General features: G+C 31.8%; 1 protein-coding gene across 1 annotated transcript; it reads right to left on the reverse strand.

Moving 5' to 3' along the window:
* Positions 1-1,212: 1,212 nt before the first annotated feature.
* LOC116124019 lies at positions 1,213-4,768 on the reverse strand. Its single transcript, XM_031409735.1, has 4 exons — positions 4,265-4,768; positions 2,468-2,651; positions 2,029-2,125; positions 1,213-1,625 (listed from the first exon to the last, which is right to left on the reverse strand). The coding sequence occupies exons 1-4, from the start codon at positions 4,672-4,674 to the stop codon at positions 1,336-1,338; spliced, it is 981 nt and encodes a 326-aa protein (XP_031265595.1). The 5' UTR covers positions 4,675-4,768; the 3' UTR covers positions 1,213-1,335.
* Between the last annotated feature and the right edge of the window lie 7,862 nt (positions 4,769-12,630).

The raw sequence follows: 12,630 nt of genomic DNA on the forward strand, positions 1-12,630 counted from the left end.
AGTTTGAAGAAGTGTTCTGAAATAGAAGACAAGAGGGGTAAGGTGTTCTCAATCGCTACCACTCGACACACTGCCGGCTAGGAATACAACCTTACCACCACCACCATGGTGCAACTACCATTACTACTTGAAGAGAGACGGAGCTTTATAACGATGACTAGGCTTCGGCCATCCGCCAATATCTGTATGAAGATCAGCAGAATCATTCTCAAAATTAATTAATAGTTTATTTAATTTCATTCATGGTCTTGTTTATTTAATAGTTTTAACTATTTTTAGTTCTAATAAAAATTAATTAAATTATAAAAACTGTAATTTCTGCAGCAACACAATTTCAGCATAAATATTTATAATAAAGTGCAATTGTACTAAATTGAAGAAAATATTTTCTGAGCTTTAAATATATATATTCTTATATTGCTTCTATGATTTTATTTTTCATTTAGTTGAATATTTTATACATTTCAATCCCTTTCTCTAAATAATTTCTAGTTATTTTGATTTGCAAATAATAATAACTCCTGATGACATAATTATATTATTTCATTTAGCTAAGTCGTAAAACATTATCAGAAAAAGCTGGTCATTAGTGTGAAATATTTCTTTACGTGCATACTTTAATTATATTAATATTTTTATGAAATATACTTAAATTTTTTTTGTAGAAGAGAGCTAGGCTTTGGGTTATTAAAATGGAGTGTTAAATTTTGGTTTATATACATTCTTATTTTTTATTAATAAATAATTTATATTCTATTGTTTCTGTAGAGTATTAGTTATATTTTGTTTATTCAATTAAATTTAAAATTTATTTATGTGCATCCTTAATTATATATATATTTGTAATTTTGTATGAAATATATTACTAGATATCATAATGTCATTACTGATAATTCCAAAAGGTTGTCGACGGCCAGAGGTTTTCTCATATCCTTGAGTGTTTTAGGTTCAAATCTTAGAATTACCTACCACTAATATGTAACTGACCCGGTCCTTTGAGTTTGTAAAGTGTTTAATAGACAATTATTAAAATACCGTAAACTGGCCAGACATCCCATAGCAACAGACTAAATAAGTAGAAAACGAAAAGAACAAAACAGCTCAACTTTGAAATCCCCAGAGTGAATTAACAGTAAGCACAGTAGAGTCAAAGTCCTCTCTTAACAAATATAAACACGTCCCAATATTCATATCATTACCTACTGACATCAATGTGCTAACTTCAGTCTCCCTACTTTCATTGTTTTTAATTTTACAAGCATAACTTCATATATAAGACTAGCAGTACAAGTCACCCTACCAGAATGTATTACCTGTCATGTCGTCAAATTACAGTCAAGCCCTGCCAGCTCTAGTCACAACCACAAACAACAGCACCATGACGGATAGAAGGAATGAAGTTCTCAGCTTTTCCTCAAATGGATCTGTAGCTCCTGCTGTTTTAGATCCTGTTGTTGGCGTCTCGTCATCAGAAGGCTTGAACACCTCATTCACGATATGAGTAATTTTATCAATTACTTCAATGAGTCTGGCCTTAGTGTTGTGAAAAATCCACTTGATGATATTCATTGCAGGGTTGGAGTCATCACAAATCTCAGTTGAACACTCTGATTCGCTGTCTTCAGCTGCATATATAATCCAAAATCTCATGTTTGTAAACAATTTAGATGAGTTTTACTTAAATCTACCATCAACTAGAAAATATCCATTAACAAGGATCCATAATATCCCTTACAATAAATTGATGATCATGTTTTCGACGAAATAACAAGTATTGACTCTCATGACTAGATTTTCTCCTCTGTATGTCAAAAATACCACACTAAAACTTAGCAGAGAATCTAAAAGGAAAACATGCTGCAAAATAAAAAGAACACCCAATTCAAGCCATCAAGATATGACACCAAGTTTGTGGTCAATGAAACACAAATAAGGCCCCTCCAGTAGTAATTATATAACTTTTCCTCATGAGATTATGATTACAAGTCAAAAATTTAACTTAAAGATGTTCACTAACTTTCTACCAACCTGCTGCATAGAAAGACTCCTTCAGTTCCCGAACCACTTCATTGTTCAAAACAGCTTTCCAAACAGCTTGATCTGAAGATAATGAAACGACCATTCTCTGGAAAATTTGAAAGAAAAAAAGGGACCCTTAATAGTGTTACGGATAAAATTTGAAACAAGAAAAAACCTGTGATAAGTTCTAGACATAAAATTGATGCTCCCTTCTTGTTAGAAAATGAAACAGAAAAATCACTGTTCTGATTACATCTAAGTTTGGTAAAAAGCTCGGTGACATATTCATGTTTCTTATTTTTGTGACTTAAGTATTCTATTTGCGTTATACTACCTATACTTATGCAGTCTATTGCACTTGGCTCCAGGAAAATGCACTGAATTGACACTTAAAATCCAAAAAGCAGCAAATTTCTATTCTTTCAATTTTTTGAAATAGGGAAGGCACCTGAATAGATGGCTCCGTCTGTAATAAATGAAAAGCATCATAAACTCTGTCAGGTCCATAAGGCTGCAACATTCTTGAATTACTCAGATGCAGTGAGGGCTCTACCCAATCCAACTCAGCATCCTTGTCCAAATTATAGGCATACTTATCTCTCACGAGGGAGTATGAAGCAGGGTCGAAAGCCCTACAAATTCAAAATCTTACAAGTCAACTTCGATTGTAAGTATGATTTCAAATCTGCAATGCTTAAAGTTTTCAAACAGAAAAATAACAGACTTATAATTAGGCATATACATTAGCCTCAAGTTGGATAAAACTAACAAACAAGTGCAAAGGCAAGAATCAAGGTTAAACATAAGCCGTCGAAATTATGCATCAGCCAAGTTATAAAAGTTCGAGGTTGAAGTAATAGTTAATTAATCTCCACCATGACAAAGTCGACCAAATTTTCCTTTCCACGTATGCAAAACCCATGAACAGCAAACAAACCATTAGCATAGGATTTATAAAGCTCAGAAGGAGAAAAAGAAAATTAAATTAAAAGATTAAGACAAGAGGCAGAATTTTGGATTTCATCAGGTGAAGTAATAGACCTTGAAACAAAACAACCAAAAATAAATAAATAAAAACTCACACTATTTATTATTGAGGCTATAAATATACCTTCCAAACAAAACAAATTAAGAATTCTAATACAATTGCACAAATCAAGTTACTTTAAAATAGACAACATAATCATCATTGCACAGTACTAAAATTAATAAGTTGGGTTCAGGGGTATCATTATGCAAAATGGTGTTCTATAATGAGAAAGATTAACCTTTGATAACTTTATTTTAGATATTAAATTGGACTCCTCCATTGATCAAGATGCAGCGATCATTTGTCTGTTAAAATAAGAAATTCCTGAATCCTATTATATATTAGAATTAGTGTGAATATAGGGAAAAACAACACTATTCTCATCCAGGTATCATGTTAGAAGCAAAGAGCCAACTACTTTGAAGAAGAGTTCCACTTTTTGTTCCCCATTTCCCATCAAGCTCTGATTCCAGTTTCAGCATTTTGATTTTTGAAAACATATTCTCTCATCTATTACAGATAACAAGCGCAGTAAGTCTATAGTCAGTTCCCCAATTTTCAAAATTGAAAAGTCTAACAGTTGCTTCATATTGCTAGGAAAGCAACAAAAACCTATTTGTCAATAATCTGCTAACCAAACTATTTCTCTTTCAACTCTTTATCTGACTGACGTCTTGCAGAAAATTTTATTTGTGAGAAACTAGGTTATCTTATACATAATCGATCATGAACTTTTCCATCACCATCACTATCATCCCCACTACAAAAAAAATGATTGCGAAATTATACTTGATATGATTTCTACTAATCTACAGCACTTGAATGGGGAATTCACTTGTGAATAAGTTGAGGCAGATGTCATATTCTATCATCATGTTCATGGATGACGCCATGGCCCCCACCACCACCACAACTACATAAACAAAATACAAACACAAAAATAACCACTACTTCCACTATTATTAGCAGTAGCCCCAAGACTAATACCATCACTGAACTAACAGTAGCGACAACAATTTTACAAATCCAAAAACCGATCTGTAATTTCAACACTGCAATTAACAGCAGAAATACTGAAGTACAGAATTAGAATATTTCCATTCAAACATAGCATAAAACCCAACAACAACAAAAGCAACGACAGATTTATCTCAACACAAACACACAAAAAAAAAAAAAAAATTGAAAAAGCCTCGAAAATAAAGAATTCCTTACTGTTGAAGCGCAGAGACAGCGTTATTAACTTCATCAACGGAAGGAACAGGGCCAAGAATAAAGTCATCATGAGACTTTCCATCATCACCATCCACAGACACCCACTCATAATCCTCACACCCAAAAGAGGGCCAGGTGGGCACCCCATAAGCCGTAACGGGTACGTTATGCGGAGAAAAAGGTGAAGGCGAAGTGATAGCAGACAAGGAGAGATGATTGGGAGAGTTATGCCTGCTCTGGGAAGTCCTTCTAGGCGAAGTAGGAGCAGTAGTAGTAGTGGAATTTGAAGAAGAAGATGATGAAATGGGTTCTTGGAGATTTGTAACTCCAGTTCTCGTAACTGCTCTCCCAACTGTTCTTAACATCCCCCCTCCTCCTCCTCGTCCCATGCTTCTGCCTCCACCAAACATGATTTGATAAAAGTAATTATGAATGGCCTTTTTTTGCAATCTTCTCCGTTTTCTTTGTACTAAAATGTAAAAGCGTTTTCGTTTGCTTTCCTTTTAGTTCTACTGTACTTTTTTGGTTGGCTAAATTTTATCGTAATTCCAAAAACATGTTTACTGTTCAGATGACTTTCGAATAGTATTTTGAAAATGAATATTGTTGGTTTGTGATTTTAACACCAATTAAAAGCATGTAAGAAATACTGAGCTGACTCAAAAGACTCACATGTATAGGGGTATTAAACTGAATAAAATATGGAGGACAATGTTTAAAATGGTTCAGATGCTTATGTAAGCAAATTATACGTCCACTGGTGTTATATTAATATACGAGATCAGGTTGCGTTCAACGAGCTGACTTACGAGAGATTACAAGAGAGAGAGTATATATGTTATTTCAGGGAGAAATTAACTAATCTCACAAACGGGAGAGGAACCCTCTATTTATAGTGAGATGAGTTAAAGTAATAATTACTAAATCTGTGAGTAGGTCAAATTGTCGTACAAATCCTTCCTTGCGTCCCGTTATTCACTTGTTCGAGTGATTTACTCGACGTGTGTAGGGATTGGATAAGTGGATCACCTCTAGCCTTTCACCAGTCTGGCATACACCCACTGCACTGGTAGGAGCATTTGCTTATATCAACGTGCGACGTGGCTGCGTCTGAATGGCTACAAGACTTACCTAAGCTCTGACCACTTACCCTGATAGGGCTCTGCGTTAGCCCTACTTTTACAGGCATAACAAATATAATTGAGTTGAGTTGGATAATCTTTACGGGAAATATAATTATTAAATGTTTTGAATTGAATAAAATATAATTTGATTTTAAAAATATCGAAACAAATACAATTTTTTTTTTTTTTTTTTTTTTTAACTATCACTAACCTTCCAGAAACAGGAAAGGTTAAGAGAATGTATGAAGGAGGCGTGAGATAATTTTGAAAACTAAAGGGGTTTTAAAATTTAATCTAAAAATTAGGGGCAAGCACAGAATTAGCCCTACCTTATTTTACTGAAACTTTTTTGAAGCGGTGTTTGTGGATAATTGGATAGGATGGAACTGGAAGAAATCCCATTTTCTTTCCGATTTGTCTCTCTCATGCTTCCTCCCTTTAAACGTTTTTTTAAATAATAAATGACTTTCTCCAAATTTTTCCTTTAAAATTCAAACCAAAATTAATTAATCTAATAATTTAATTGATTAAAACAAAAAAATTGTTACAATTAACTACTTCTAAATAGTTTGATGAAACTTTTGAGTGTATTACTTAAAATATCTTAAATTCAAATTCGCATTACTATTAATAAGGGATAGCTACTAGAGTTTATCTAATAATTAACTTTATGATCTCAAATGATTAGTTGAGAGGCGCACAAACTAGCTCGGACACTCCTGAATATTAAAAAAGAGAAAAAATTGTTACAACTCCAGCAAATTATAGGTTAAACTTTGCTATATTGTCGTACATTTTGAAAATTTTAAAGGAAAATGATAGACTTACCAACTGGTGTGTACCGATTTTGTGCACCGAATGACGTGGCAAAATCCTGGCCATTGATTAATATTAACTGATAATAAATAAACGATCAGGATTGTGTCACGTCATTCGGTGCACAAAATCGGTACACACCAGTCGGTAACTGTAGCATTACTCAATTTTAAAATGCAAAACTGTGTAGTATGGTAATACTTAATAAAGATTAAATTATAAAATCTTTTAATTTTTTTATAATTTGAGATTTTTTACTTTTTAATATAAGGTAACATACTAATTAATAAAGTCCTGATTCTTTTCTTTATTTTTTTAGTCAGGTTATATCAACTTAATTTTTAATTTAAAACAGTGATACAAATTCTAAATATTTGATTTGATATAATCTAATGGTGGATAGACGAGAAACTACGAGTGATTATTTCATATGTGTTACTTCATTATGTTTTAAACCGTGACTTATAAATAACTATTAATTAGTATGTATTTTAAATTAAGTCAAATTTATAAATTATTATATCATGAATCACGATACTTCTTAAACAACGAAAGAGAAGAGAAAAAAGCATTAACATTGTATCTTTAGGTGATCGAGAAAGACTCTTGAGTGTATGACTTAAGAGATTATAAATTCAAGTCCCTCCTTAGTTACTAATAAGGGTAGCCGCTAGAATTCTTATTCGACCGATAATTAAGGTGTGCACAAGCTGACCCGAACACCTTCGATTATTAACAAAAAAAACTCTACATTTGGATAGGAAACCTAATGACTAGCAATAATTAATAACAAAGATTGACTTCTCTTTCGTTGAATTTGAAATTTTATCTATAAAAATTACAATATCTATTAATAAGGGACAATTATTTATAAAAGGTAATGAAAATAATCACATATGTTTTATGATAGTTAGGGGTGTTAAAAAAAAATACAGAAATCGAACCGAACTGAATTTTCGATTATCCAAAAAAACGGTTTAATTTCATTTCAAAGAAAATAAAAAACCACATTTTTTGTTCGGTTATCAGTTTGAGACAATATAAAACTGGTTTTATTAACCAGTTTATTATAAAAATATAAAATAAAAAAATCTGGTTTATTATAAAAATATATAAAATATTAAATTAAAATCGGTTAATTGATTTTTACTAACTGATTTTTTCCTTAACTGGTTTGATTTTAATTCAAAAAAATTCCTGAACTGAAAAACCAGTTCGGTTCACAAATTCAATTAACCAGTTTTAAACGCCCTTAAATTGATAATGGTCAAAATTCTTGCGAAGAATATTTATATTTATGTAATTAAACATGTAAAATTAAACATTTATTTCAAAATAAAAATTTTTCGTGTGAATTGTTTTTTAAACAGTTTCGTATTGAGGAATTACATACCTTTCATTATCCATGTTGACTCTTTTATTATTGGTGACCCCAAAACTTTAATATTATCTTTCATTTTCAACTCTAATTTAATGGCTCTAGTTATGAAAATGTGGCCCCAAGTTTGGCAGATGCTGACCCATCCATAACTCTTTCAACCAATTTTAATGATTTTGTAATGCTTAATTTGGTGAGAGGAACACGTGTCTTCTTACTTTACTTGCGGGAATGGACTAAGTATGGCATTAATTTTCGTGCTAATTTGTGGTAAGAAGGCATATGTAGTGTGTTCTTCTTGAATGTCCATTTTTAATTAAATATTGATCTCTGATTTGTCTATCTTAACTTATATTATTGAGAGTTAACAACTTTTTTTCTACTTAAATAATAGTTTAATGATATTTTTCTACCCACAGACTTTTAAAATACTATTTTACTATTTAAATTTATATTTCGATGGCAAAGAGAGAGTAAACTCAGTCTAGACTGTTGGGGCTTTTGAAGAAGAGAGACCGATGAGTCTTTTGGCGATTGAGATTGATAGGAATTTGACTTGAGAGGGGTGGTCGCGCAAACCCTAATCGCTCGATTGTCGGTAATTGATGGGTTTGGGAGTAGTGTTTGAGAGATTTTGGTGAGTAATGATCGGAGAAGATAACGATGGTGGTGAGAGGTCGCAATAATGCCGAAATCGGAAACTGAATATAAATTTGGGTGGTAAAATGGTATTTTAAAAGTTTGTGAGTGGGAAAATGTCATTAAACCATTATTTGGATGGGAAAAGGTTCTTTACTCTATTATTAACCATAAAATTATCATGTGGATTTAATAATTTTGTAAATAATAACACATCAACTCCTTATTAGTATCACAACACCACTTTGACAGAAAAATTAAATTTAATAAATAGAGTAAACGACTTTTTCCCACCCAAATAATATCTTAATGACACTTTTCCACCTATAGACTTTTAAAATACCACTTTACTACCCAAATTTATATTTCATTTATGATTTTGACATCGTTGCGACCCCACACCACTACCATTCTTTTCCCAAATCATCACTCACCAAAATCCCTCAAACTCTACTTCTGTTGATCTCGTAAATCGCTGGCAATTGAGCTATTAGGGTTTGCACAGCCGCCTCTCCCAAGTTAAATTCCAATAAATCTCAATTACCAAAATCCAATCTTCTACCACCCAAAGACTCACCAATCTTCCCTCTTCAAAAGTCCCAACAGTTTGGATCAAGTTTGCTCTACATTTACCGTCGGAATATAGATTTGGGTAGTAAAGTAGTATTTTATAAGTCTATGGGCAGGAAAGTGAAATTAAACCATTATTTGGGTGGGAAAAAGTCATTAACTCTTAACAAATATAGCATCTACTTAATGTATAAATATTTTTAATATTGTCATACTTTCCCATATTAAATATCTTCCTTGTTTTAGCTATAATTACTCAAAAATATAATTAAGAGGTTTATAACAATAACAATCATAAGTTTTTAATTGAATAATAGGAATGTTTTTGAAGCTATAATTATAAAAATAATTCATATATAGGTAAATATATCTCTTAAACTTGAGTAGCCAAAGTTTCAAAAAATTAAAATTTAGATGGGAAAAAGTGGTTTACTCTTATTCAAAAGTATTTATTTAGCTTGAACAAACAAATACAGTTGGATAGCAAGTAGTTTTGTTTGGAGTAGATTAGAAGCAAGTAATTTGAAAATTAAGAGATGATCAAAAGTCATTATCATTCAATCATTTTCAACCAAATTTCATTCATATTCCTTGAACCCACCATTTATCCTTTCCTGCCCCATTTCTTAATATTTTTACAAGGTGGGGCTACTTACAAAAACATTGTGTACACTCATTTTGGCACGTGCATGCATAACTAAGAGTAATGCTAGATCCACAACTCAAATCTCACAACCCCCGATATGGTAACTTGCAATTGATCAGCTCGCAAATAAGTAGACATGACTCATAACAAGCAGGCGAGACCCATTTACGAGCTACCACGTTGTGGTTATGAGATTGGGTTGTGAATCTAACTACTAGCATTATGTTAGAACTTAAGCCCAAGGAAGAGCTCAACCCAAAAGACCGTCCTGATAGGTAGAAGAACCTATAGGTTTAAGTGCCACACTTGGTGGGTGTGAGATCCCGATGTAGGATCCTAACATTACACCCCCCTTCAAGAGCCGACATCCACAACGACTTTCACTCTATTGACACTAACCCGACGGTAGCCCTTTCTCCATTTGGATGCACATTGCACCTTAATCTAGCCTATAGATAGCCCTTTCCGTAGCCCAACTCTCAACGAAAGTACCAATGTTATAACTAAAACCCAAGGAAGAGTTCAACCCAAAAGACTGCCCTGATAGGTGGAATAGCCCATAGATTTAAGTACTATACTTGATGAGTGTGAGATCCCGATGTGAGATCCTAATGCATTATTAATTTTTTTAATTCACAACATTAAAAAATATTTATATATAATTATTTATCGGGCGAGGATTATGAGGGGAGGAAGGACAAAGTTATGGTATAAGTTGATTTGACAAGATGGTAGAGTTAAAAAAAAAAATGTGATAAGAATGGTAAGATGCTGGTATTTGTTTGGCATTTTACAAAGCGTTCCATTTCTGCCAAGCAACCCACATATTGACTTTCTCAGCTTTGTTGTTTTCGCTTTTATGTTGATTTTCATTATTGGATTCTACTTGGTCATAATATTTTTACATTATTTTCTCTTTAAATATTATTTACGAAAGTGATTTCACCCCCACTTTTAAATTTATTTATTTTTAACAAATTTAACCTTAATTTAAATTTTAGAAATAACACATATAATTTCGAAATACATTTATTTTTGTATTTTTTACTTTTGTTTTAATTTTTAAAATTTTATCTTGTATAAACCCTAGTTTTTCATTACCTAATTATAAATGTTCATAATCATTTAAACCTTTTGTTTTATTTTAAACCAATAATGTTATAGATAACGATTAATCTCACCAAATTGTTGTACCGACTTACATGATATTCAAGTCAAACGCTGCCACGTTAGACACTATAACATGTCTTTCGTGAGTGAATGATTGTCCGACAATTATGAACGCTCCTTCATATTTGATAGACGATTTTTTTTCCTTTCCCTAATTATTAATTATGATGGTTACAATGGTTCACATTCTGAAAGCTAGCATCTTTTGACTTCTAAATTTTAAAGCTTTATATTTCCCAATATTAGAGACCAACAAAAACCCACACATTTTTTAATATGGTATTATTATTATTGAAAATGGATGCCCGTCCATATAATATGGACAGCCGTTCACCCTTGTTCGTTTATAATTTAAATTATGGACGAGCGTCCAATCGAGGTGGACACCCATTCATAGGAATAATTCGTCCAGATTAGTGGACAGTCGTCCATTTGTAATGCGCTGTCGTTTATGAAATATGGACGAGCATCCATAATTGTTGGATAGTCGTTTATTCACGGAAGACATGTTATAGTGTCGAATGTGACCGTGTTTGACACAGATGCCACGTATGTCAGCACCACAATTCAGTGAGATTAATCGGTGTCCGTAATATTATTTATTTTAAATATATGTTTGTTTAATGAAAATATAATACTAAAACTATAAAAAAAACATAACGGGGTGAATTTGAATCTGAAGAAGAGAAAGTAAATTGAAATTATAAAATTGGAGGGGAAAAATGTAAAGAAAAAACCTAATTAAGTGTGATTCGAGAAAGATCGTGTAAAATAAAAAAACCTAGTTAAGTTTAAAATTGGAGAATATAACCTTAATTAAGCTTAAAATGTTATTTTCGGTACTAAATGGAGTTTAAAGAGATTTTTTTAATCGTAAAAAATGTGTAATTAGTATGAAACGTGAAAATCAATTAAATGGAGGCTAAAAATGACTTTCTATTATTTATTTATTTGTTCTTAAAAACGGGCCACTTTAAGCTGAAGACCCAAGTTTTGTTATTGGCCTAAATTTAAACTGGGCTCCAGGTTACTGGGTCCTTTCTGTCGGACTCTCGAAGCAGGCCTTTATGTCTGATGGTATTTAGATGATTAAACCCATTCTCTAAAATGGCAAATTAATGAAAACTATTAGAATATTCATATTGTAAACACACACAACAATGTGGTAACAAATTAATCGTGTTAGTAATAGATATAAACATGCATTAAATATTTCATTAAAACTATACAATTATTGTGATTAATAAAATAAAGAGATTTTAATTAAAAACTCAGACCTTCGAAACATACTTGAGTATTTTCGTCCGGTTTAGTTAATCTTCACAATAGATAAAGTTAAGCCGAATCTGACCAGTCGTATACCGTTTCGACAACTGCCTACCATCTTGGGTAGTTGGAAGTATTTTGTTAAATTTAAAACTTTTATTATAACTGAGGTGTTTTAACTAAATTCTCAAATGTAGAGGGTTATAGCTTATTTTACACAATTTGATTGATTGTTATTTGATAGACATATGAGGACATTTGTATCTGAAATGTTAATTAATTAAGGGTAAAGATGGGAATAAAAATTAGATTATCACAATAATCTTAAAATATCACATTTTTTTTTCGATAATCAGATTACCTGTAATACTATCTACAGTAATCACTATTGGTATTAGATGTTTACCATAGTCTTTTATTACCTAACAATCAAACAAGGTAATATTTCAATTAAATGATAGATTACCGGATTAATCTTTTATTACTGCAAACCAAACACTCCTAAAGTAATATATTTGTTTCAAATTATTTTTTATTCAAGGATATTGTGAAAGTTTATTAAAAAATAAAAATAAGAAGAAAAATAGTGGGATGACAGTATGACAGAGATGAGTGTAGGCCTAATAATATGGAAGTAGCCCAATAACTAAAGGAAGGCCATTCGGCCCATTTATTATCTAAATGGGTAAAATGGTAATTTGATGTTGATCCACACGCTAAAACCCTAGTTATAGTGAGACTCTCATATAATCTCTCC

This window comes from Pistacia vera, unplaced genomic scaffold, assembly GCF_008641045.1.
Source record: "Pistacia vera cultivar Batoury unplaced genomic scaffold, PisVer_v2 Contig147, whole genome shotgun sequence".
NCBI classification, from domain to species: Eukaryota; Viridiplantae; Streptophyta; class Magnoliopsida; order Sapindales; family Anacardiaceae; genus Pistacia; species Pistacia vera.

What these genes read in the sequence shown, in the direction of transcription:
- LOC116124019 (XM_031409735.1), bottom strand. Translation starts at nt 4,674, where the DNA reads ATGTTTGGTGGAGGCAGAAGCATGGGACGAGGAGGAGGAGGGGGGATG. An exon ending in AGACGGAGCCATCTATTCAG is followed by an intron (nt 2,126 to 2,467) that starts GTGCCTTCCCTA and finishes CAAATTTTCCAG; the next exon opens with AGAATGGTCGTTTCATTATC. An exon ending in GGAGTCTTTCTATGCAGCAG is followed by an intron (nt 1,626 to 2,028) that starts GTTGGTAGAAAG and finishes TTATATATGCAG; the next exon opens with CTGAAGACAGCGAATCAGAG.